Source organism: Lepidothrix coronata, unplaced genomic scaffold (assembly GCF_001604755.1).
Source record: "Lepidothrix coronata isolate B3197 unplaced genomic scaffold, Lepidothrix_coronata-1.0 Scaffold90, whole genome shotgun sequence".
NCBI classification, from domain to species: Eukaryota; Metazoa; Chordata; class Aves; order Passeriformes; family Pipridae; genus Lepidothrix; species Lepidothrix coronata.
The window spans coordinates 2,219,456-2,242,965 of record NW_016690270.1 but is presented as its reverse complement, the minus strand read 5'-3'; the positions used below and the strand labels follow the sequence as shown (position 1 = coordinate 2,242,965).

At 46.6% G+C, this 23,510-nt stretch overlaps 1 protein-coding gene across 5 annotated transcripts; it reads left to right on the top strand.

Annotated features, from left to right (window-relative positions):
- On the top strand, nt 1-23,294 carry LRIG2 (leucine rich repeats and immunoglobulin like domains 2). 5 transcript variants are annotated; one of them, XR_001875857.1, is made up of 19 exons: nt 1-68; nt 563-637; nt 1,121-1,255; nt 1,770-1,913; nt 2,040-2,183; nt 2,919-3,062; nt 3,295-3,438; nt 6,098-6,178; nt 6,960-7,031; nt 7,164-7,232; nt 8,557-8,720; nt 10,078-10,398; nt 11,500-11,781; nt 12,671-13,120; nt 13,613-13,762; nt 14,633-14,914; nt 19,041-19,312; nt 20,124-20,266; nt 23,045-23,294. XR_001875857.1 is itself a non-coding variant. In XM_017821434.1 (17 exons), exons 2-17 carry the CDS (start codon nt 567-569, stop codon nt 19,079-19,081), a joined length of 2,694 nt encoding a protein of 897 aa, XP_017676923.1. In that variant the 5' UTR covers nt 1-68; nt 563-566; the 3' UTR covers nt 19,082-19,313. The 5 variants fall into 5 exon arrangements, 2 of the variants coding, with proteins under 2 accessions (XP_017676923.1, XP_017676922.1); XR_001875859.1 differs by lacking the exon at nt 23,045-23,294 and adding an exon at nt 22,455-22,919; XR_001875858.1 differs by lacking the exon at nt 23,045-23,294 and adding an exon at nt 22,451-22,919.
- Nucleotides 23,295-23,510: the final 216 nt, after the last annotated feature.

Genomic DNA, 23,510 nt, shown 5'->3' with positions numbered 1-23,510 from the left:
TTAAGTCATAATCATTTATTATCATCCAACTGGAGCATTGATTTGTCTGTTCATACACTGCAAGAAGTGTAAGTTGGCTTTTATGAGGATAAACTCTAGAGATATCCTACCTAATTCTAATTAGAACATTTCATTGCATGTAGAGATACCTCATCTGACTTGTAGAAATATTCAGTGCAAGTTAATTAAAAATGGATGCTCTGTGTTGGCAGCACACTTTATGTATAAAATTGCTGCTTTGTGAGCAGAAAAGTTTTTCATAAAAGATTAAAAGACCAGTATTTTAAAGAGAAATGAGACATTGTTTTGGCTATAGCTGATTTTAAATGAAAGAGAAGTAATAATATCCACGAAAATGGGAAAAACTAGCATGTTTTACTGTTAAATTGTTCAAATTATTAGCATTTAAGCTTTTAGTGATCTTTTTTGTCAACTACTTAGTGTTATTAATGTAATAAACTTGTTTAATGTGTTGTGATATGAATTATTTCTGCTGTGTACAGAAGGGTTTTTCTTCTCTTTGAAGCGCCAGTAATTTTTTTTTTTTTAATCTCTTTTTAAGGAAAATGAATTACAATGAGCTGAGTGAAATTCCGTATTTTGGAGAAACAACTTCCAATATAACTCTTCTCTCATTGTAAGTAACAGCTCATCTGCCTTTTAACAAAGGGGAGAATGGTTTTAGAGTTCTGCCATCAAATTGCAGGAAAACATCTTCTTTTGTCTTGAAATACTGCTCCTCTGAAGGGCTTTAGGGAACATGTAAGCACTCTTTAAAGAAATACAAATCAGTTGGACAATCAAGTCACCCTAAATTACCAATAAAATGCAGTCAACCAAGGCAGGCAGCTTTGAAGGGGAGGGATTCAGTCTGGGAATGACAGTTCCCACAAGGAACAGCCCAGCTACAGGCCTCAGAATTTGGATCTGTTCATATGTCAAGGTGGCAAATAGCTCTGGGATTTGCAGTAGTGCTTTAGGAACTAACACTTTTGGAAGCATGTGGTGCATGTCCCACTGGGGAGGCTCCCTCATGTTGATACACAGAATCCTGTGACTGTTTCAGCTGGATGACTGGGAGGATGTTTGGATAATCACATTTGTTGCTGATCTTTTTCAGGGTGCACAATACCATTCCAGAAATAAATGCTGAGCAGCTCCAGGTCTACCTTTCACTGGAAAATCTAGATCTTAGTTCTAATCTTATCTCAGAAATTAAAGCCTCCTCTTTTCCACGGATGCAACTGAAGTACCTGTAAGTACAAGGGAGCTGTTGTGCCAGGGAGTCCTGGCTCTACAATGATTGTGTTGGACACCTCACTACTCTGAAGTTACTATCTTAAAGTAGGGGGGGCTTTGCATATCTTTGGACTGGTAGCAGTGCTTCATGGAGCTATAAATGTGCATGAAATAAAATATTTTTCGTGCCAATCCATATGGCATTTTCCCAGATAACATGGAAAACAACTACTGCTGTTGTCAAAGTGCAGCCAGCGGGGACAGGGGGTGATTTCTGCCCTGTTTGAGTAGATCACTGGGGACACTGTCTCAACCACGTCTGACTGAAGCACAGGCATGCAGTAAAAACCAGCTCCTTGCACTGATTCCTTTGGAAAAAAAGGATTTGGTGTCCCAGAATTCAGATTCCTGACGTGACTTCACAGGGATCTGAAGTTCTCATAACCAGTGGCCTGTCTGGGGTGCTTGTGCCATTGTGTTCCTAAAATTCCCTGTGTTCTGAAAGGCCTCTTTCCCCCTTCCTTCCCTAGGAATCTGAGTAACAACAGGATAACTACTCTAGAAGCAGGTTGCCTTGATAACTTATCGAGCTCACTGATGGTGGTAAAGCTGAACAGGAACAGGATTAGTGTGATTCCACCAAAGATCTTCAAATTGCCTCACGTGCAGTTTCTGTGAGTAACAGTCCCGAGAGCATAAAACCAGCATTTACAGCTGTGTTGTTCATCTCAGCACGTTACCATTTCACAGTGGTGCCTGTTGAAAGGTGTGTTAATATTTGAATGTCATCTTTATAAAAGGGAACTGAAAAGGAACCGGATTAAAACAGTGGAAAGCCTTACATTCCAAGGGCTGGAATCCTTAAAATCCTTGAAAATGCAGCGCAATGGGATTAGCAGACTAATGGATGGAGCATTCTTTGGCCTGGGTAATATAGAGGAATTGTGAGTATGCCTAATTGTGGAATTTCTTTAAGGGTCTGACTCTGGAGGGTTTGTCCTGAATGGCTTCCCTTACATCAGGGCTGTGCTGAGGTATTGAAGAAATCATAGGAAAAGAGTATTTTTGCATTATTTTAATGTCATATTTTTGCTTCAGAGGTGGAAAGATATATTTCCTCATCCCTGAAATGTCCAAGGCCAGGTTGGACAGGGCTTGGAGCAGCCTGGGATAGTGGCAGGTATCCCTGCCCATGGCAGGGAGTGGGACTGGATTTATCTTTAAGGTCCCTTCCAACCCAAACCATTCTGTGATTCCATGATATTGGTGTTCTTCCCAGCCTCTTCCCACTTGGTGATCACAAAGGTTGGACTCTGTAGCTGCTTTTTTGCTGGTTTTCATTTGCAGTCCCCATGACCTGGGGCTTTGCTCTGTGACTTTGACAGAGCAAACACCAGGATGTGCCATGCAGTGTTAGCAAAAAAGAAATTACCTTTGAAAACAGAGATTGCAGTTTTGTTTCTGCCACTGGATCCCTGAAGCTGGTGTTGGGTTACTCAGTTCTTCATATACTTTAATTCAATATTTTGCTTTCAATGGAATCTGGATATAATTGTGCATTTTGTGTTTTCTAATGCTCCATGCTAGTAAATAATTTTGAGACCCACAAGGTGAAAGTTTCTAAATAGGTGTTTCATCGATTATCTACTTGACAAATGCTTTTCCTTCTAATTCCTTAGAGAACTGGAACATAATAACTTAACAGAAGTAAACAAGGGCTGGCTGTATGGGCTGAGGACATTGCAACAGCTCTATGTTAGCCAGAATGCCATCACCAGGATCAGCCCAGATGCGTGGGAATTCTGCCAAAGACTTGCTGAGCTGTAAGTCCTGGGCTGCTTTTCACTGGGGATTTTGGAATGTTGCAATAACAGATTGGCAAGAAGGAATTACCAAAGGAAGCACTCCATTTCCTTGTCAGGCCCATGATAAGTGCTGTGTATTTTACTTATGAGTGTTCTGTTAGAGAAATTAATCAAAACACAATAGTTAATCAAGTCAGATAGTATCTTCATAATTAATCCCCCCTTTAAATCGTGTGCTCTGTGTTTCCAGGGACTTGTCGTACAACCAGCTCACTCGCCTCAAGGAATCTGCCTTTGTGGGACTTGGCTTGTTGGAGAAGCTAAACCTGGGTGACAATCACATCAGTCACATTGCTGATGGTGTCTTTAGGGGCCTGACAAATCTTCAAACCTTGTAAGTACAGAAAAACATCGAATTGAAATTTTGCTTTAAGGCAGCGGAGCTTTTGGAAATAAAGACAGTGGGTATTGCACTGAGATCACTGCTGGGCTGTCCTGCCTGCAGGTGTGGCAGGGCTGATAATCTTTTGGTTTGCCAAGATAACAGAATTCCAGCCCAGCCAAAACAAACCAACCACTCAGTTTTAGTGGTGGTGAGAAACAGTGACTTGGTGACCCTGAGTGCCCAGATGTGCCCCGGTGGTTCTGAGAGGTGTGGATAACCTGGGTAAATGCCACTTGTGGAGCAAATAGCCTGAAGCTCTTTGTTCCAGAGGGTTTTGTGTTAAGGTTGGAACCTCAGAAACCAAGTGGTGAAGCCTTTTGTGTTGTAGAAGGTGTGGTTTAGGCCACCCTGCCTGTGTGCTGGAGTCACACACTAACAGGAGGTGTAGGGTTCCTCTTGCTGTCACAGGCTCAGCTCTGCACTTGCCAGGACCTTTCACAGCAGCTGCAGCTGTTGGGTATTTCTGAAGAGACCCAATCCTGCCCCAAGTAGATCTGAACAGTTGTAATTATCCTAAACAATGGTACTTGAGAAAGGAGTGAAAGTTTATAACCCCTCTGTCACTTCATTAAATAAATGCTTAAATAAGCAAACTCACCAGAGAGATTTATGTAAGCAGTCATATTCTGTTAACCTTAATGCAACCTTTTAATGAAATAATTAAACCTAATTTCTTAGGTTTAGAGCAGCATGAAAAAGAACAAGAGCAGATTAATTAGTAGGTTTTCCTGGGCTCTCAGGGGCGTCAACAGCCCAGGGCCTGGCCCTTTCCTTTGGGGCTGGAATGTGCAGCACGGGGGGCAGTGGTGATTAACAAGGCTCCAGGCATTCGTGCCCAGCCAGGCATGAGGAGCCAGCTCCTCTGCTCACACAATGAGGGGCTTTTCTTTTGGGTTGCTGGCTCGTTTTGCTAAGTGGTCTGAGTAGTGGAGTGTAAAAATACTTCAAACAACAGGAGACACCGTGTGGCTGCAGGATTAGTCCCATTGTTGGTTGTGTGCTGGTTGTTTCAGGGCTGAGGCTGATGTAAATATTTCTCTGTGTTCAGCCCTTGCCACTCTGTGTTGGAGAATAAACTGTAAAACTGATATTAACTGCAAGGTAGAATTAAAAGCGTGTCTAAAAAGTAGCACTGAAGTTTTCCATCTTACCCCATTATTTACTCCATAATACTGTGATTAGCTTGGCATTTGTGTTCTCCAGCATTCACCATCTAACATTCTGAAGCAGACCTCGAGATAATTCTGGAAACAAGCTTTTAAATCACAAAAATTAGCAACGTGGAAATAAATTTGGCATATTATTCATCTGGTCACTCTCATTAGATCACATCCATGTCAAGTACTTTAACTTGAATAATTTTAAAAGAGGAAAATATTTAATGTGAGCAAGTTTCAAGGCCATATTTCTTCAGACCTTGTGATGCATATGAAACATGGAATTCCTTTTATTTTTGTCCTAAAATTTAACGTGCATATGTATTAATTGTGGAAATGGCTGCTGCCTGATGTTAGGACCAAGACTTTCGTATTTCAAAGAATTATAAGAAAATAACGTTACTGCTGATGGTGTTCTGGAGGTTAATCCAAGTCTCTTCCAGGATGGGGTTTTACACAGTTCACAGTCTCACCCAAGGGAAAGTAGATACTTCATTTTTCCCCTATTAGCACAGGGGAAAAAGATGTTTATATGAGTGATATACACAGTTGCCTGTGTATGTAGCTAGTTTTGTGTCAGCTGACTCATTTGGAAGCTCCACAAGCTGTTGCATAGAAACACAGTGCAGATTATTCCTTATTAGTGTGATTTCCTTTAAACACTCCTGTCTGCAGGGACTTCTGTGCATGGTGGTATCACAACATGCTCTTGGCTCAGTCTGTCCCATTCGGGCTAAAAATGCAACTGAATTTATTTCTTCTTCACTCTAAAAAGCATTTAATCCTCTTCAAACCAGATTGCTCTATTGCTTTTGCTGTTTAGACCTCTCTTCTCCATAAGGGGCTGAAGTGCTGTGCAGAGGTCAATCAGAAATCCCATTAGCTGATAACGAGATTTGTGAACAGAATATCAACTTCATTCTGAAAATCCACCCCTGTGTGCCTGGCAGCCCTACACTGTAACCTGTGTGTAATCTCTTAATATGCTAATGCTGTTATAAGCCTGTTACTGGGGAAGATTAATTCTGCTGGTGTATTGCTTAATTCCCTTACATGAACCAACTTGCTTCAGGAGCCTCTCCCAGCTCCTGGCAAATACTCCATCACATGACAAGTGCTGGTCAGACTGGGGCTTTCCTTAAATACCACATCAAGAAGTCCTACTGCAGAATTTGTTTGTGGTTCTGGCTGCAGCACTGATCAGGAACAGTTTTCCCTTGCACCTCTGAAGTGGGATATTCATCTCCTGACAAGCTTAGTTTTGTGAAAGATTTGAGACCTTCCAGGGGATGCTGTGCCAGAGCACTGTCCCCAGCCCCTACAGCACTAATCCCTTCCCCAGCTCACTGCTAAGCCTGGTCATGATGATGTTCCAAGGCTTCTTTCTAAGAAAAAAGCTTAGTTCCAGCCTTTTCCAAGGCTTCTTGTCTAAGACAGCTCCTCTCCTGCAGGGACTTGAGGAACAACGAGATCTCCTGGGCCATAGAAGATGCAAATGAAGCATTTGTGGGACTCAGCAGGCTGGATAAACTGTATGTATTACAAAGCATGGGAATGACAGCACTTCCCAGGCATGCAGAGGAGAGGGAGAGCAAAATACTAAGCAATTGTAAATCAGTGACAAGACAGACAGCCTTTTTTAGTGGCAGCTGTCCTGTGTTTCCACTTGTGTGCCACAACCTGCTGATATGAGCTTGGGTTCCACGTTCAGGAACGTTGGATTGCAGCACCAGTTTGAAGAAATTAAGCAGAAGAACTTGACTTCATTTATTACTGAATAGCTCCCTCCCTCTGTGTGATGATTATCAATTCCTGTGCTTCTTTAGTTTGGCTAAAAGTTACTGCTTTTCAAAAAAACAACCCCAAACCACAAAGCATTTTTGAGGAAATGTGGAACACCATTGAATTAACAACTTTTCAGTACTTGGACTATGCACTTTTCATCCAGTGCCACGTGCTTTGTAGGAAGCTCCATCCTGTGGACCTACAGACATGGCTTGTAACAAATAGCCTGGTGTGAGGGTGCAGTCCAGGAGCTCATGTGATGGTTCTACTTATCACTGTTTCATTCTCCTGACTTAAATTATCTTCTGACATATCTCTAACTCAAGTCTCTAATGTAAAAACAGAAATGAAACCCTGTTTGTGGGAAAATTAGTTGAGCCTTTAAGCTAAAAAAAACCTAGCATTTAATCTTTTAGCTCAGCTAGAAATAGAAAAAACTGTAGTTAAGCATTATGGGGAACTTCTTTTGGGTCCTGTTTGTGAACTCATATTGACATTCAGACTGGGATCTGGGGCTTTGTCTTTCAGAATCTTGCAAGGAAACCAGATAAAGTCCATTACCAAAAAAGCATTCTCTGGTCTGGAGGGGCTTGAACATCTGTAAGTGCTTTACACTGGAGAACTTGTAATTATTTGTCAACTTCAGTCTTCCATTCTCTGTCAAATTTTTAAGAGTTTAGCTGAAGGTACCACATGAAATCACACTGACCCATTATTTTGCTTAACTTGCAGAGATCTAAGCAACAATGCAGTAATGTCCATCCAAGAAAATGCCTTTGCCCAGGCTCAGCTGAAGGAGCTGTAAGTTCATGACAATTATTTAGAGATTTTTTTACAAGAATCCTTCAGCCATTGTAGGGTTGTCTGAAGTTCAAATGTGAAATATTTGCAGCAATGCTGGTAAATTATGAACCCAAATATATTTAGGATTAAGGTTTGATAAAATCTGCACCTTAGTTGCAATTAGGAGGAGATAATTTTTTTTTTTTTTTGCCAGTGCTGAACCATTAAGTTTTTCCTGTCTTATGATTTCGCAGCACTCACTTGCACGTGGGCAGGGAACAAAAGAAATAATTGGTCAGAAATGTTTCTGAGAGGGGTTAGCAAACCCTACATATTGACTTCCTATTTTTGGGGCTAGGGAAAGGCTTTAAAATTCACAGCTACACGAGACTTTTTACATGCTCAGCAGATATTTAAGCTGCTAGAGCCTCTTGTGGTCTTCAGACATTTGAAGTATTATAGTGTGAAGTGACCTTCACACCCGAGACTAATCTTACTGTAACACAGTCCCTTCTGTGAGATAAAGTCTGTGAATATCGTGTAATCTGGTCTAAAACTGTTATTCCATTAGTTAGTCTCAGCCAGATGGATTTAATCTGCAAGATCTGCCAGTGTGAGGAGACACATTTTAGGTGTTAAAGATTTCTTTGCCTTCTCTGATGTATTTTAAAAGTGAGGAATCATTGGTATGTGCAGGCAAAGAGCAGGGTGGAATCCTGGCTTGTCTGGTGCCTCTCCTCTCCCACTGCTGGATTCATCTTGTGGCAGGTCTCCAGTCAGTGGTAACTCAGACATAATATTTAGGAAACTTTGGAAGCTGGTGGTGGGGAAAAAGTTGAGCCATCGTTGTTTCCCGTTGGCAATTTTTCTGTGGAGCAGAGAAAATGATCTGCAGTTGATACCTGTATGAAACAAATCGCTCTTAAATATTTATCAGCTGGCATGAAAATGAGAATTGAGGCTTCTACTCATTTTATAATGGCAAGTGTGCTTAGTTTGAGACATGGAGCTGCTCTGCAGTGTTGTTCTTTTAATTGCTTTGGAGAGGGATGAGATAATTGCAAAGACAGGCTTAGTGTTTTTGGGGTATTTTTTTTAGAAGTTGAAACTCCAAGGTTATATTCTCCAGAATTAAAAAGAAATTTAAGGTTTTAATGCTGATGCAGAGGAGTTATTTCTGTCACAAATAGCTAAGATTTTATAATACCCACGGGTGCAAAATAATACTGTAAATCTTGCCAGTTCTGAACGTGCATGCTTTAAGTTGTTTTGCTGCATGAAATCACAGGTAGGAACGTGAAATGCACTTTATTCACCCCGTTGTTCTGCCTTGTTTCTGCAGAGTTCTGAACACAAGCAGCTTGCTTTGTGATTGCCAGTTGAAGTGGCTGCCCCAGTGGCTCACTGAGAGCCATTTGCAGCAGGCTGTGAATGTCACCTGTGCCCACCCTGAGTGGTTGGCAGGACAAAGCCTTCTCAGTGTGGACCCTGATGACTTCGTCTGTGGTTTGTATTTTTAACTGGTAGAAAAGTTTATTTGGTATAAAAGCATATTTTTAATTTGGTATAAAAGCGTGGTGATGTGAGTCTGTGCAGCTGAAATCAGGCTGTGGTGCTGTGGAGGTGCTTGGTTTTGGCTTTGGTGCACATGTGGGCCTGTGTACATCAGTTTGGGGTTTCATTCTACTTCTCTTTGCTCTGTTTTGTGGTGTTTGAGCACTGAAGCCAACCTGAGGGAGCAGTGCTGTGAGACTGCATTGTTTTTTATTTAGGTTGCTATTAAAAAGCAGTTATGCTTCCATTCTCCCTGCTCTTGAATGCCATGAGCTGTTTGACACTTCCTTCCTGGTTCTTGTCCATACCAGCAAGGCTGGAGTATCAAAGAGTCATGGAAGGGTTTGGGTTGGAAGGGACCTTAAAGATCACCCAGTCCCACCCCCTGCCATGGGCAGGAACACCTTCCACTATCCCAGGTTGCTCCAAGCCCCGTCCAACCTGGCCTTGGACACTTCCAGGGATGGGGCAACCACAGCTTCTCTGGGCAACAATTAGAGTAGTTCACACCCTGGTGCACTTCCTGGTGCTCCATATCTGGGATGTTTATCCAGTTTCTGCCACCACAGTTTCAGACATAAGCCTGTTTATTTTTCTGACTGAACTGTGAGCTGAAGAACTGAGAGACTCTTCACCCAGAGTCCTGGATGAAGTCTCTGGCAGGCCTGGAGTTAGTCTGGTGTTCCCTTTTCTGGGTGAGCAGTCTGATAGAGGTTACTTGAGTGTATGCAATTCCTTTACTGCTCTGGTAATAGAGGCTACAGTAATCATCATGTATAGATGCAAGCACCCTCTTCTCCACTCCAACATCACCACTGTGGTGCCTGACAGAACTCTGTGTGTGCCTGTGAGAGTCTCTGCTGAAATAATGAGTATTGAAGTCACTCTCATTGAGTGGGATGAGATAGTGAGCTGCCAGCTTGTTATGCTTTATACTTGTAGAACTTAAAGGCTCTTCAGGATATTTAAAATATCTGAAAGTAAGTCTCGGCCCTTCATAAAATAGCCTGGCTCTTGAGCTGAGCAGGGCTTTTGGGTGTGAGCTAAATATAGCAAGTTCCAGACAGCTGGGCTGCTCAGCACCACGTTTGCACACTGATTGTTCCCAGTGCTGATTCTTCTGCCTACCTGTGGTTCTAACCCTCCTTCCCAGCTTCATTTCCAGCTGGAAGCAGCCGAATCTGCACACCTCCAGCCGGACATCTCTTCCCAAAACTTCCTTTCTGCTTACGTTGAGCGAGTTTTCCCCACAGTATTAACTCGAGTCGAAGGGGAAAGCAGGAGCTGATCTGGGTGGTTTTCTTTTCAGACAACTTCCCGAAGCCGCAGATCAGGGTTCACCCCGAGACCACTGTGGCCCTGCGGGGCATGAACGTGACGCTGACGTGCAGCGCCGTGAGCAGCAGCGACTCCCCCATGGCCACGGCCTGGCGCAAGGACAGCGAGGTCCTCTACGATGCAGAGGTGGAGAACTTTGCCAGGTACCAGCAGCAGAGTGCTGAGGTGCTGGAATACACCACGGTCCTGCACCTCTTCAACGTGAACTTCACTGACGAGGGGAAGTACCAGTGCATTGTCACCAACCACTTCGGCTCCAACTACTCCAACAAAGCCAAGCTGACTGTCAATGGTGAGTGACCTGAGTCTTTATTTGAATAGCTGCAAGTCTATTTTTCACTAGAGCCGGCCCAAAATACTCTTGCAAGTCTGTCTAACTGAGATTTAGAAATATCAAACATCTTTTTGTAAAGCAGGAAACAAATGTTTTGGGTGATTTTTTTATTTTTGTGGGTGAAAAGCCTCCGTTTGCTTTTTGAAAGCGGCAGCTGCCTCCCGTGCTTTATTAGAAGACAATTAGTTGTTCATCCAGTTAATTGGAGGTGGAATTCTTTAAACTGAAAGCTCCCTCTGCTGTCTCCTCAGAACTCAGCACCTTTCCCACATGTTTGTAAAACTGGGGAAGACTCAGCTGAAAATAAGTGGTGGGACTGGAAACACTCTGGAAAGTGAAAAGTGAAGTCTTTTTTTATTTTTAGCAGTCAGGATTCTGTTTATTTTGCCTCGAGGGAAGGGAGGTGAGAAGTCAATGTCCACAGCAGTCAGCAGGCTACTGATACCCATGGTACCTGAGAGGAGAAATAATGAGATGCATGTTGACCTTTTCTGTTATCAGGGGAAAAAAAAGTGTGACAGAGGTTTTAGGAAGGAGGCTAAACCTTTTCCCTGTCTGTTCCCCATGAGAAATCTTGTTCTTCACATCATCTGAAATGAAATTAATGGCTTTAAACTGAAAGAGAGTAGGTTTAGATTGGATATTAGGAAGAAATTCCATATGAGGGTGGTGAGGCCCTGGCACAGGTTGCCCAGAGAAGCTGTGGTTGCCCCATCCCTGGAAGTGTCCAAGGCCAGGTTGGATGGGGCTTGAAGCAACCTGGGCTAGTGGAAGGTGTCCCTGCCCATGGCAGGGGGGTGGAACTGGATGAGCTTTAAAAAGGTCCCTTCCAACCCAAACCATTCCATCATTCTGTGAACACTGTAGATACTGTGTTTAAATTTGGAGCACAGGCTCTTAGAAGTGACCTCTGAAAATTTGTACAGTTCTTCAGAAGAATCTGCCCCTCTCCCTCAGGGACAACTTCAGGTGTGTTCCAGATGTGCACGTTTCCAGATTTTCTCTCTGCTGTGGACTTTTGGCTGCTTTTTACCTGAAACTCTGTCTCCTTTGATCCAGAGCTCCCTTCTTTCCTGAAAACCCCCATGGATCTCACCATCCGCACCGGGGCGATGGCCCGGCTGGAATGTGCTGCCGAGGGCCACCCCACCCCACAGATCTCCTGGCAGAAGGACGGGGGCACAGACTTCCCAGCTGCCAGGGAGAGGAGGATGCACGTCATGCCTGAGGACGACGTGTTCTTCATTGCAAATGTGAAGATGGAGGACATGGGGATCTACAGCTGCATGGCCCAGAACATCGCGGGGGGACTGTCAGCCAACGCCACCCTCACCGTGCTGGGTGAGTCCTGTGCTGACCCATGCCAGCACATGGATCCCTGTGTGTCTGCAGGGGTAACGAAAGCCCAGAAAATGAGGTTAAAATACAAAGAGCAGCACTTGGTGTGACTTTAGAAGCTGAGCTACAGGGCTGGCCAGTGGAGCTGGAGTTCTTGTGATCTTTGCAGGGGTCTGAGGGGCGTATCTCAGTCCAGCAGTGAAGATCAGGCAGGTAATTTGCGTTGCCTTAGAGCAAATTTAGTTGCAGGTAACGCGAACTTGAGGCCAAGAAGGCCAGTGGGATCCTGGGTGCATTGGGAAGACCATTGCCAGCAGGTCAGGGAGGTGATTCTACCTCTCTCCTCGTCCCTAGTGAGGTGCATCTGGAGTGCTGTGTCCAGTTCTGGGCTCCTCTGGACAAGAGAGATATGGAGCTTCTGGAGTGGGTCCAGCACAGGGCAACAAAGATGATGAAGGGACTGGAGCATCTCTTTTAGAAGGAGATGGTGAACAGCTGGAATCGATGATCTCAGAGGTCTTTTCCAGCCATGAAAGGCTCAGGTAGCTGGGCCTGTTTGGCCTCGAGAGAAGATGGCTGAGAAGGAACCTCATCCACTATCTGCAGGGAGGTCTCAGAGGGCAGGGTTAGATGGGATATTAGGAAGAAATTCTTCCCTTTGAGGGTGGTGATGCCCTGGCACAGGTTGCCCAGAGAAGCTGTGGCTGCCCCATCCCTGGAAGTGTCCAAGGCCAGGTTGGACAAGGCTTGGAGCAACCTGGGCTAGTGGAAGGTGTCCCTGTCCATGGCAGGGGGCGGAACCAGATGATCTTTAAGGTGCCTTCCAACCCAAACCATTCTGTGATTCTATGAAATTATCTTACAGTTGAATTTTTTCCCTCCACTATCCCAGAAACTCCTTCCTTCGTGAGGCCCCTGGAGGACAGGACGGTGACCCGAGGTGAGACTGCTGTCCTGCAGTGCATAGCTGGGGGCAGCCCTGCCCCTCGCCTCAACTGGACCAAGGACGACGGGCCCCTCGCCGTCACAGAGCGGCATTTCTTCGCCGCGGCAAACCAGCTGCTCATCATCGTGGATGCTGGGCTGGAGGACGCTGGGAAGTACACCTGCATCATGTCCAACACCCTGGGCACCGAGCGTGGCCACATTTACCTCAATGTCCTGGCTTCCCCCAACTGTGACTCTTCCCAGAGTGGCATCGTCCACGAGGAGGACGGCTGGACAACCGTGGGCATCGTGATCATCGTCGTCGTGTGCTGCGTGGTGGGGACGTCCCTGGTGTGGGTCATCGTCATCTACCACATGAGGAGGAGGAACGAGGATTACAGCATCACTAACACAGGTAAAGTTGCAAAAAGCAACAGTCTTTGGCCCCGTTTTTAATCCAAAACACTTGAAATTTCTGGATTCATTACAAATGGATAAGATTAAAGAACCGAAGATTTCCTTCTCAAATCTCTTCAGGGATTTGCTCAAATTCCTTCCATTTTAGAGGTTCTTTTAAATACCAAAAGTGTGCTAATTCTACTCCTTATATTCTAGATTTGCCCTACATTGAGGGAAAACAGTAAAGTTTGCAAGTAAATATTTGACTGAACTTAAAAAGATTTTCAGGACCTGGAATAATGTGTGTAAATTTCCATTCCCTGTAAGTTTGGAAAGGGCTGTGTGGATTTTTAATCACTGATGTAGGAAAAAAGATAACTAGGTAGGAAAGAAGGTATCTACATGTGAATTGAAATTCTGGTTGTTCTTGTTAATTTGGGGAACGGTGCTGGTAATACCTTGAAATCTTCATGCTGTTGATGTCATCGGTGTTAATTCTGCCTTGCAGAGGAGATGAACCTTCCTGCCGACATTCCCAGCTACCTGTCCTCCCAAGGAACGCTGTCAGAGCCTCAGGAAGGCTACAGCAACTCAGAGGCAGGGAGCCATCAGCAGCTGATGCCTCCAGCTGGCAGCTATGTGCACAAAGGCACAGATGGTAAGCAGAGCCCTCAGGTGTGTTACCTGGGCCTCAGCTGATGCCAGGGCACAGTCTTGTCCTCACAGGTTAAATGCCAAGGTAGATTTTTGATCCTGCTTCTTTCCTTTGGCATCTCAAGAGCCCAGGCTATAGAGGTGGAAATAGAGTTTGCTGGGATGACGACTTGCTGTACCTCTTGGTGTCAAATTCCTGCCTCTCCAGACATCCACTTGGCTGCACTATTATATATATAAAGGGTCTGCACTATTCCCTGTCTTGTTGGGACACTTTTCAGGATATTTTTGTCATTGAGTTTACAGAGATGCTATTTTTTACCATCCAGATGCTGAGGAGCCATCAGTCTTTATGTAGACTGGCTTGAAAAGTGATCCCTCAGAGTTTTTCACACCTGCCTTATGATCCATTCCCTCTAGTGTAGTCCCACTGCCCTAGAGCCTGTGTCAGGAAGGAGCTGAGAAGCAGCTCATCTCAGTGACCAGTTTGTCATCAGGTCTGAGGTGTGTGGGCATGGAGGGACGAGTCAGGTCCAGGAGCAGGTGTGAACAGGTAACAGGTATCCCTGTTTGATCCCAGGGCTGTTTCAGCCTGGTTCCCGGTCTGGCTGGACTTGCAGGGAACCCTTTTACTTGTGCAATAGGGGAGCATGTCCATGGTTTCCCCTGGTCACCCTCAGAAGGGCAATGCTGTGGACAATTTGGGTGAGGAGAGCCTGGGGATTTCTCACGTGACCTCTCAAGCCTGAACTGTATAAAGGCCCTTCAAACTCTGCTGCTGTTACCCTTGATCACACCAGGACATAAAACCTATGGAAATCAGGCACCCTCGTCCTTTTTGAGAGTATTTTGTTCTTTCCATCGTGTTCCTCAGGTGGGGCAGCACCACTGGTGATCTGCTCAGACTGTTACGACAACGCAAACATCTACTCCCGCACCCGAGAGTACTGTCCCTATGCCTTCATCTCCGAGGAGGATCCCCTGGATCAAACACTCCCCAACCTCATGGTGCAGATGCCCAAGGAAGCATACACAGCACGCACTCAGCACGAAACCAGTGCTCTGGATAATCTCCTAGCAGACAGAGACGTGCCTGTCTTCCTTACCAACCACGACAAAATCGGTGAAAAGAAAACCTCCTCCCAGCAGATTAATGGTGAGTGTCCCCTTTTCCTTTTGTTGCTTTGTGTTCCTTTGGCTTCCCTTGTGCTGCCCTTCCCTGTTGACACACAGCTAATCCTTCAAGTGCCTGTAGTCTGTGGAGTAACTTTTTATTAACCACCTGATCTCCAGACTAGCTCTCAGTTTGCATCCACTACCTGAGATTGAAGAGGGTGATGTTAAAAATACAGAATTTCTGCAGTTCAGCTCTCAAACTTCATGGAATGTGAGCCTTTGAATGTACTTCAAGGACATCTATTAACCAAAAGTTGGAGCTTCACTTGAGAAATTCAAATAGCCCTTCTGCTTGAGCTGGCCTGAGGTTCAAAGAACTCCCTAAATTGGTTGGTTTTCAGTTGACTTTCTTCCAGATCGCCTTTTAAAAAATTCACACTGAAACTGTGTGTGTTTCTGGTTACTGGAACAGATTGCTGGAAAGGGAGAGCATCCAGCAAAATATGGTCTCAGAACCAGCAAAAATAACCTCAAAACGATTGTTACTGCTGAGTCACACAGCTCAAACCTGCCTAAAATCTGAGTGTGATTGATCTCTGCTCTCTGTGACCAGGGACAGGACCCCAGGGAATGGCTGGAGCCGTGTCAGGGGCGGGTTAGGCTGGATATTAGGAAAAGGTTCTTCCCCCAGAGGGTGGTTGGGCACTGAACAGGCTCCCCAGGGCAGTGGGCATGGCCTGAAAGCTACCAGAGCTCCAGGAGTGTTTGGAGACAGGGACAAGGTGGGATTTGGGGTTGGATGATGGGGTTTGGACTGGATGATCCCTGTGGGTCCCTTCCAGCTCAGCACATTCTGTGACTGTATGAACTCGCTCCTGTTCACCTTCTGATTTTCCTTCCTCAGAGCCCTTCCAGGTCCCTCTGTGGGGGGTCAGCAAAGACCTGGCTCACCCTCACCCCCATTTCCTGCACCCCCCACGGCCCCTCCGGAGCGACGGAGCCGCCGAGGGCGAGCGGGACCAGGCCCAGGGCTCGCCCAGGCCCTCCTGCCACAGGCCCCGCGAGCACGGCCTGGACTTTACCAGGACACGGAACAGTCACGGCCACAGCGAAGCCACGTAAGGCCTCAGAGGGGGCCTCACGAGCGAATCCACATCAACTGACTGTATTTTCTACCTCAGGACTAACCCCAAGGCCAAAGATTCTCGTGTTGTGTGTGTGTCTGCAGTTACTAAAGAGACTCTTCTTGGAGTCTCTTCTTCACGTGCCCTTTTTCCTTGGATTTCTCTTTTGGGAGGTTGGAACGTGCACCGGAGAACACGTGGGTGATCGGTGCTGTCTGCAAAAAATAGCATTAAAGCATGGATTGTGTGGTGCTGGAAGCAGCCTTTGTGTTGGTGCATGCCTTGGAAAGCTCTCAAGAATGTGTGTAGCTATTTCACAGTGCTTTGTCTGCTTGGAAACAAACCATCAGGGCCTCCTCATGGAATTCCCCAGGAACTGTAAGCATAAAACTCTCGGCCAGCTTTTCCTTCCTTAGACTGTTGGCAGGTGCCTGTTACCAGTCTGAGTTTGGGCCTTGTTTTCTCCAATGAATAATGGACTCTAATTGTAAATAAATTTGCATTTATAAATATTTTGTATACACTAAGCATATAAATGTGTTGGCTGTAATGTAAATATATTTTTTATTATGCCAAAGTATGTATCATACTGTTAGTCTTGACAGCTGCATATCAAGCCATATGGGAGGTTTTGGGGGGACTGAAAGCTTGTTTGTGAGGGGATAGAGCTGTCTTTGTTTTGGAAAGGAGTGAATTTACTTATAGATATGTGGTGAAACTGTGATATTGATGCATTTCATTGTTGCCTACAACTCTGTGTGCATTAAGCCTGGCTGCAAGCTGATGCATTTCGTGATATTAGCAGAATTCCAAGTTTTATCTAATCTTTTACCTTTAAAAAACCCCCCTTCATATTGTGTATGTTGAGAGGTCTCCATGTATTTTTCAAAGCTGACAGTTAAGTGAACTTTTAGAAAGAAAGTGATGATGGAAAGGATCAGGTAAATTGTGAGAGCACTTGATAAATACTTAGTGAACTATACTGTGGGTTTCCTGTTTCCTCTGCACAGCCAAAGGCATAAAACACTCGTGTCTTTTTCTGTTGTAAAATATCAGGCTAAATTGTTGAACTCAGCGTGGCCTTAGACCTCAGTGTGGCCAAAATGTTTAAATATTTGACAGGTGGGAAATGAAACAATGCAGGGAACCACTCAACACTGAAAACCCTGAGACAGAGGAAGTGCAAACTTCGTGGTTCCAGTGGGATGTGCCTGACAAAATTAGGAGGAAGAACACTGTAAAGACTGAGAAGTTCTTTCTCCTGGGAGAGTGTCCTGTCGTGTAGAAGGGGTTAAAGACTCCTCAGGGATGGGTTTTCAGCAGGTACTTTGTGCTCAGCGTGTGCTCTGTGCTCACACCTGAAGAGCGAGGTGGCCTTCCTGGTCACTGATGCCTTTTTTTTGGAGCTGTAGGATTTGTACCCAACTAAAACCAGCTGTGTGGTATTTTTGTAGAGACAGAAAACCCCTTTTGGCCCGGCCCATGACAGGTACGTGGGACTTCCCATCGATCCATCCCTAGAGTGGAGGGTGTGTGACTAAGTGTGAGGTGCAGTCGTGCAGAATCACAGCTCAGACTTTACAGGCTGTGGAGTATTTGAGTAAATGAGTGAGGAAACACTGGGACTAATGATTCTTTTCCCACGGCTCTTTGGACATGAATAATAGTCAGATCTGTGCAAATGAGCAAATATTATCAAGGGCTCTTCCCATGCTCTCAAAGCCAGCGTGGCTGCTTTGATAGCAGCTTTAGTGGGAAGAGCATCCAATTGTCCTTGACCTTTGGGTAAAGTAGAAACACACAAGTGTGTTAATTTTTGGGTTCTGACAGCTGAAATGTTTTAATAACATAAAAAAAAAGAATCTTGAGTTCGCTCCTTTCTGGTTTTATTTCCTCCAGGCTTTTCCTTCCCAGACAGCATTTAAGACACGGTGCTTATTCTCAATCCAAAGTGATCCCTGCTGTGGGAACCCAGTACTGTCATTTCAAATCCAGATGAGAAAGGTCACGTCATGAAACCACAGCAGCAGCAAAGCCCCATCCTCCTGGGCTGCTCTCTGCAGGGTGCTGCTGGAATGTGTGATTCCCAAGAGTGGGAAAACAGCATCCCAGCTGCTGCTCTGTCTCCCATCACCATTTGGGAGACACTTGCTCCTTTTTCTTTCATCCCTCTCTCTCCTCCAAGCAGCTGAGCTCACTCAGGTCTGTCCCAGTGCGGCTGGGGATGTCCAAACCTTGGGAATACCTGGGGCACAACTCCCTGGAGCGAGGGAATTCCCGTTAGGGAGGTGAGACCTGCTTGGCCAGGACCAAGGCTTTAAAATCACTGCTGTCTGCACCAGGCCAGTGCTGGCTCTTGGAGCCTCTGAGGAGCTAAAGCTGCTCTGATTTCTGTGAGAGAGGGGCCTGGAAAAGCTGCCTCCGTGAGTCAGGACATTTACAGCCTTCCATGAGCATTTAAAGTCCATAAGCTGGTTGTAAATAGCTGATGATTGTAAGTAGGTGTCACTTTGCTGCACTGTGGAAAAGCTTCCTTGGTAGACTTGGATTCAAATCATGTGTCTCTTCTCTCCCTTTGCTCCAGGGGTGCAGAGGGGACTGAGTGGCCTTTCTTTTTTCAGTAAAAACAAGCAGTTTCTTCAATCAATGCCAAAGCACTACCGGTACAGGAACTGGGGGTTCAGAGGCAGCAAGAGCAAAGCTGCTCCTGTTCCCTGTTGCTATTTCCTAGTGTCTATTTATATTTTTTTCACATAAGAATGTATATTTTGTATAGCATGTGTAATATATGTTTGTCTATTGTAATATACATCCATTCAATAAAATGCTGTATACACTGAGCATCCAGTGTGACTCTTAGTTTGCAGATAGAATAATTAAATCTTGATCTATGATATTTAATTTTCATAGGGGGGGAAAAATTAGAGTAAACTTTGCTGTCTGGATGTGGTCCTGGGAATCTGGCTCTGAGGGCTGGGCAAGGTGACTTCCAGAGGGTTCTTCCACCTCAACCATTTACTGATTCTGTGATTCTCATTTCAGTTTTCCTGCAGGAAGCACCTGTACCCCTTTGGAAAACGTAGGGGGGTTCTCCCACAGTGCTGTGGACTCTGGGCCAGGAGCCTCGTGGATCAGTGTGTTCCCAACACTGTCCTCCTGTGCTTCCAGTGCTGCCTTCCTGCCACTTGGATCCTCTGAAGTACCAAGGAGATTTTTCTTTCCAGCAACAAACTGTCAGCATGAGTTGGTGAGAGCATCTTGCAGGTACCTGCTGCAGGAGGTGCCTCCAGATTCCATCCTTCCTCAAAACCAATGTGAGTTTTTTGTCCCTTTGAATAACACTCTCTCTCACTGCATTCTTCTGCTGGTTGATGTTCTGATAATTAATCACCTTTGCTCTCCTGTGCTCTGTTTTTCACTGTTAATCCTGTTCACAGCTCTCAGCATCATGTACCTCTCCCAGGTTAACCCGAGCTCCTGCAGCTGCCTCGTCCCCTGTTCTTGCTGACAGTGACATTGGCACCCAGGGCAAGGGCTCCCCAGAGCTGTGTGTGCCTTGTCACCTGCCCTGGCTGTGACTTCTGTGTTTGTTCTGGAGGGGGACTTTGCACAAGGGCAGGTAGTGACAGGACAGGCTGGAACGGCCTTAAACTGAAGGAGGGCAGGTTTAGATTAGATATTGGGAAGAAATTCCTCCCTGTGAGAGTGGGGAGGCCCTGGCACAGGTTGCCCAGAGAAGCTGTGGCTGCCCCAGCCCTGGAAGTGTCCAAGGCCAGGTTGGACAGGGCTTGGAGTAACCTGGGCTAGTGGAAGGTGTCCCTGCCCATGGCAGGGGGTGGAACGAGATGAGTTTTAAGGTCCCTTCCAACCCAAACCATTCTGTGATTCAATGATTTAGGAGTTCACATTCCTGATAACCAGGGATCCTTCCAGCCTCTGCCTGGACTGGGGCAGTACCTGGCTGAGCAGGGCACAGCAGAGCCAGCTCACCACCTCACAGCAGCTCAGGAGGCTCCCCTCATATTTATAAACCGTGTTGGGGTTTCCCTGGAGCTGAAACATTCACAGATTGTCCGCAGCATTCCCCACATCCCAGGTTTTTGTGTGCTCTTATGTCTTTGCAAGCCACCACAATTGCAAGGGAATGGCCTCCATGATCCAAGCCTGCCCCACAAGCCTTGATTTATCCAGGAGTGTTGTGGAACCCCACCCCATCCTGTGATCATGTCAACAAGATGCTCAGGAAAAACCTGCTATTGCCTTCCCTGGTAAGTTCAGCTCTCCCTGGCACAGTGTCAGAGCCAACAGCTATTGCAGATAAGATCATGAATAGTTAATGTTCTCAGTTACCCAAGCATATTTAAAAATTAACACAAGCCTGGTGCTGATGGGACTAAAAAACTGGGTCATCAAAGAGAGGGAAAAAATCCAAAAAAACAATTGCATCTACCCTCGGGCTTCACTAATGACTGAGTTTTTGTGGAGCATCCTATCCCTTCCTCTCTTTAATCCTTCAGTGGTTTAATGATGCTTCATTAAAGCACCTTCCCTCCTGCCTGCCAGGTTCTCCTCCCTCCTTCTCTCCTGCAGGAGTTCTGTGGCCCCTTTGGATGAGTCTCCAGTCTCAGGAGTGGTGGTTGGTGCCATGAGCAGCTGCCCCACACACGTGCCTGGATGGGAGCCTGGGCACCACGGAGTGAGGGAGCTGATGGGAATGGCGTGGTGGGCAGGGGCTGGATGCAGCTCCCCCTGGGAGCAGCCCCATCTATCCCTGGATCTTGGAAAAGTTGCCCCCTCATTTTTGGGCCAACAGCTTCACCTTCTGCCAAATTGAGCCCCAAGTTCCTTTAGGTCTGGGCTTAAGCAAATAGGTGAGATGGCAGGAGAAGACAATCCTTGGGTCTGTGGAACCCTCAGCCTTAGAGGTTTTGGACTCCAATCCCAAGGCAGCCACAGCTCCTGCACTGGGAGCCCCTGAGCTCCAGGCTGCTGTTCCCCACATGTAGGAAGGTGGAAGAGACACAGGATCCTGTTTCAGAATGAAACAGGCATTCATGGTCAGACAGGAGTATTAGGGAACAAGTAAACTCCAAATCCTAATTTTTAAGGCTGCTGCCCTGAAGTAACCAACTGGGAACACCAGCAGTGGGGAGCTGGTGGAGAGCATCAGGTGCCTCCAGGCAGACTTGGGTGTGTGGGATCTCTGGGTCTGGATGGGATGGATCACACAGGGATGTCTGACAGGGTGGGCAGTGATGGGCATGTCAATGTGCTGTGGCTGCTCCCCTGGGGATCCCCTGGTGAGCAAAGGGGTGGTCAGCTCCTGTTGTGCACTGGAGATCAGGGTTCCAACACCCTTTAGAAGAGTGGGTGACACTGAGGGAGGAGGGAAGCAGCTCCCCAGAGGGCCCTGGGCTCCCACCACTCGATGTGGCTCCATCTGCTTCTCCTTCCAGAGAAGAGCAACGAGGCTGGGGAAGGGACTGGAGCACAAGTGCTGTGAGGAGAGGCTGAGGGAGCTGGGGCTGTTCAGCCTGGAGAAGAGGAGGCTCAGGGGAGACCTCCTCACTCTCTGCAACTCCCTGACAGGAGGGGGGAGCCGGGGGGGGGTTGGTCTCTTTTCCCAGGCAACTCTCAGCAAGACAAGAGGGCTGGGTCTTGAGCTGTGCCAGGGGAGGTTTAGGTTGGATATTAGGAAGAAATTCTTTACTGAAAGGGTAATCAGCCATTGGAATGGGCTGCCCAGGGAAGGGGTGGATTCTCCATCCCTGGAGGTTTTTAAGATAAGACTGGATGTGGCATCAGTGCCATGGGCTGGGAACCACGGTGGTGTTGGATCAAGGGTTTGACTTGATGATCTGAGGTCCCTTCCAACCCAGCTGATTCTGTGATTCCGTGATTCCCGTGTCTGACCCATCTGATGCTGGATCTGTTCATTCTCTCTGCTCTGAGCCAGCCAGGATGGAAACAGGAGGAAACAGCACAGCAGAGAAGGGACAACCTCGGAGCATGTCCTTTCATTCAAGGGCCTTTTCCTCCTGCAGCCAGAGGCAGAGGCAGCCCCAGCCAGGGTTGCTGTCTGAGGGCAATGGAGCGCTATTAAGGCCACTGTTTATCTCGTTTTCTCCCGATGAGTTGCCATTGATTTGCTCCATGAGGGACACATGGATTGAATCCAGAGCAGTTATTGACAGGAACTGCCCCAGGGTCACTCCTGCCCTGCCCTCCTGTCTCCTGGTGATGTTTCATGCTGGGTTTCTCTCTCAAAGGGTCTGTGTGTGGTGGGCAACAGCAACACGAGGCAGAGCTGGGCCAAGGGAAGGGTTAAAGCTCCATTCCCAGAGCCCTGAAGCAGGGATCAGAGCTCTCATGTCGCTTAAATGAGGGCTCTGGATTCCAGCTCAATTCTCTTGGATCAGGGCTCTCATTCCAGCTCATCTCTCTTGGCAAAGGCAGATCTTCTCTGAACGAGATCCTCTTGCGCATAACTCGCGTGTAACTCGGGATAACTGCTCTGCTCATCACTTGGAAGCTTTGATTTCAGGTCAGGTTCAACGTCTCTTCTGAAGACTTATCCATGTAATTCACCCCAGCAGTTGGAGAAACCTCCCCTGTCCTTGCTCAGATTTATCTCTGATGCTGGACGTTGCAGGAGCATCTGTGGAGCGGGGGGCTGTGATTTGTGACTCGCCGAAGGGGATTTCAGGATGCAGAAATGAATGTGCCCTGCTCCATTAATAGCTGACAGCCTGCTGAGAGCATCCCTGGCAGCGTGTGGGGCTTGGGAAAGGACTGGCCGAACAGAGTGAGAGCTGTTCTGCAGAGCAGGACCCATCCCGTCCTGAAAAATTTTAATTAACTTAAAATAAATGCCCAGGAAAGGGCCAGCCATTAGTGCTGTTGCTTCCCGAGCCTCATCCCTGCCAGTTAAGCAGTGTGTCAGTGTGAGTGACCTACAGCTACCACAGCACCCAATTTGCATTTAAATTAAAAACCGTATTTTTAAAATAAAGGTTTCATTAAGCCCTGTTTGTTTGTCTTTCCAGGCACACACATTATCAAACCCTTCGCTGTTTTTTATTGACTGGCAGCAGCTCTTACGAGCCTGGAGAGCACAGGAGGTGTCCTCTCCCCCTTGGATGCTGCGACGTGGCCGGAGCCAGAGAACTTTTTGGCTGAGCCTCTGCTTCCAGAGGCCCTGGAAGCTGTTCCTCCATAGGATGGTGCCTCTGACGGTGAGGGCCTCTCGGTGTCCTTCCAACTGGGATGTCCCTCCTCTTCCTGGTGTTTTTCCTCCCCATCTTGGCACTGCCCACAGCCGCAGAGGTCTGCGGCTCCCCGGCGGTGTCGGGCTGGGGCTGTGCCAGTGATTTTCCAGAGAGGTTTTCCCTCTGCTGCTTCCCAATGCAGCACCTGCCCGGCCAGTCGGGCTGCCCAGAGCTGCTGCAATATTCATGAGCGGGTTGTGTAACGGGTGTCACGACCCCGCAGTGACTTTTGCTGAACAGAGTG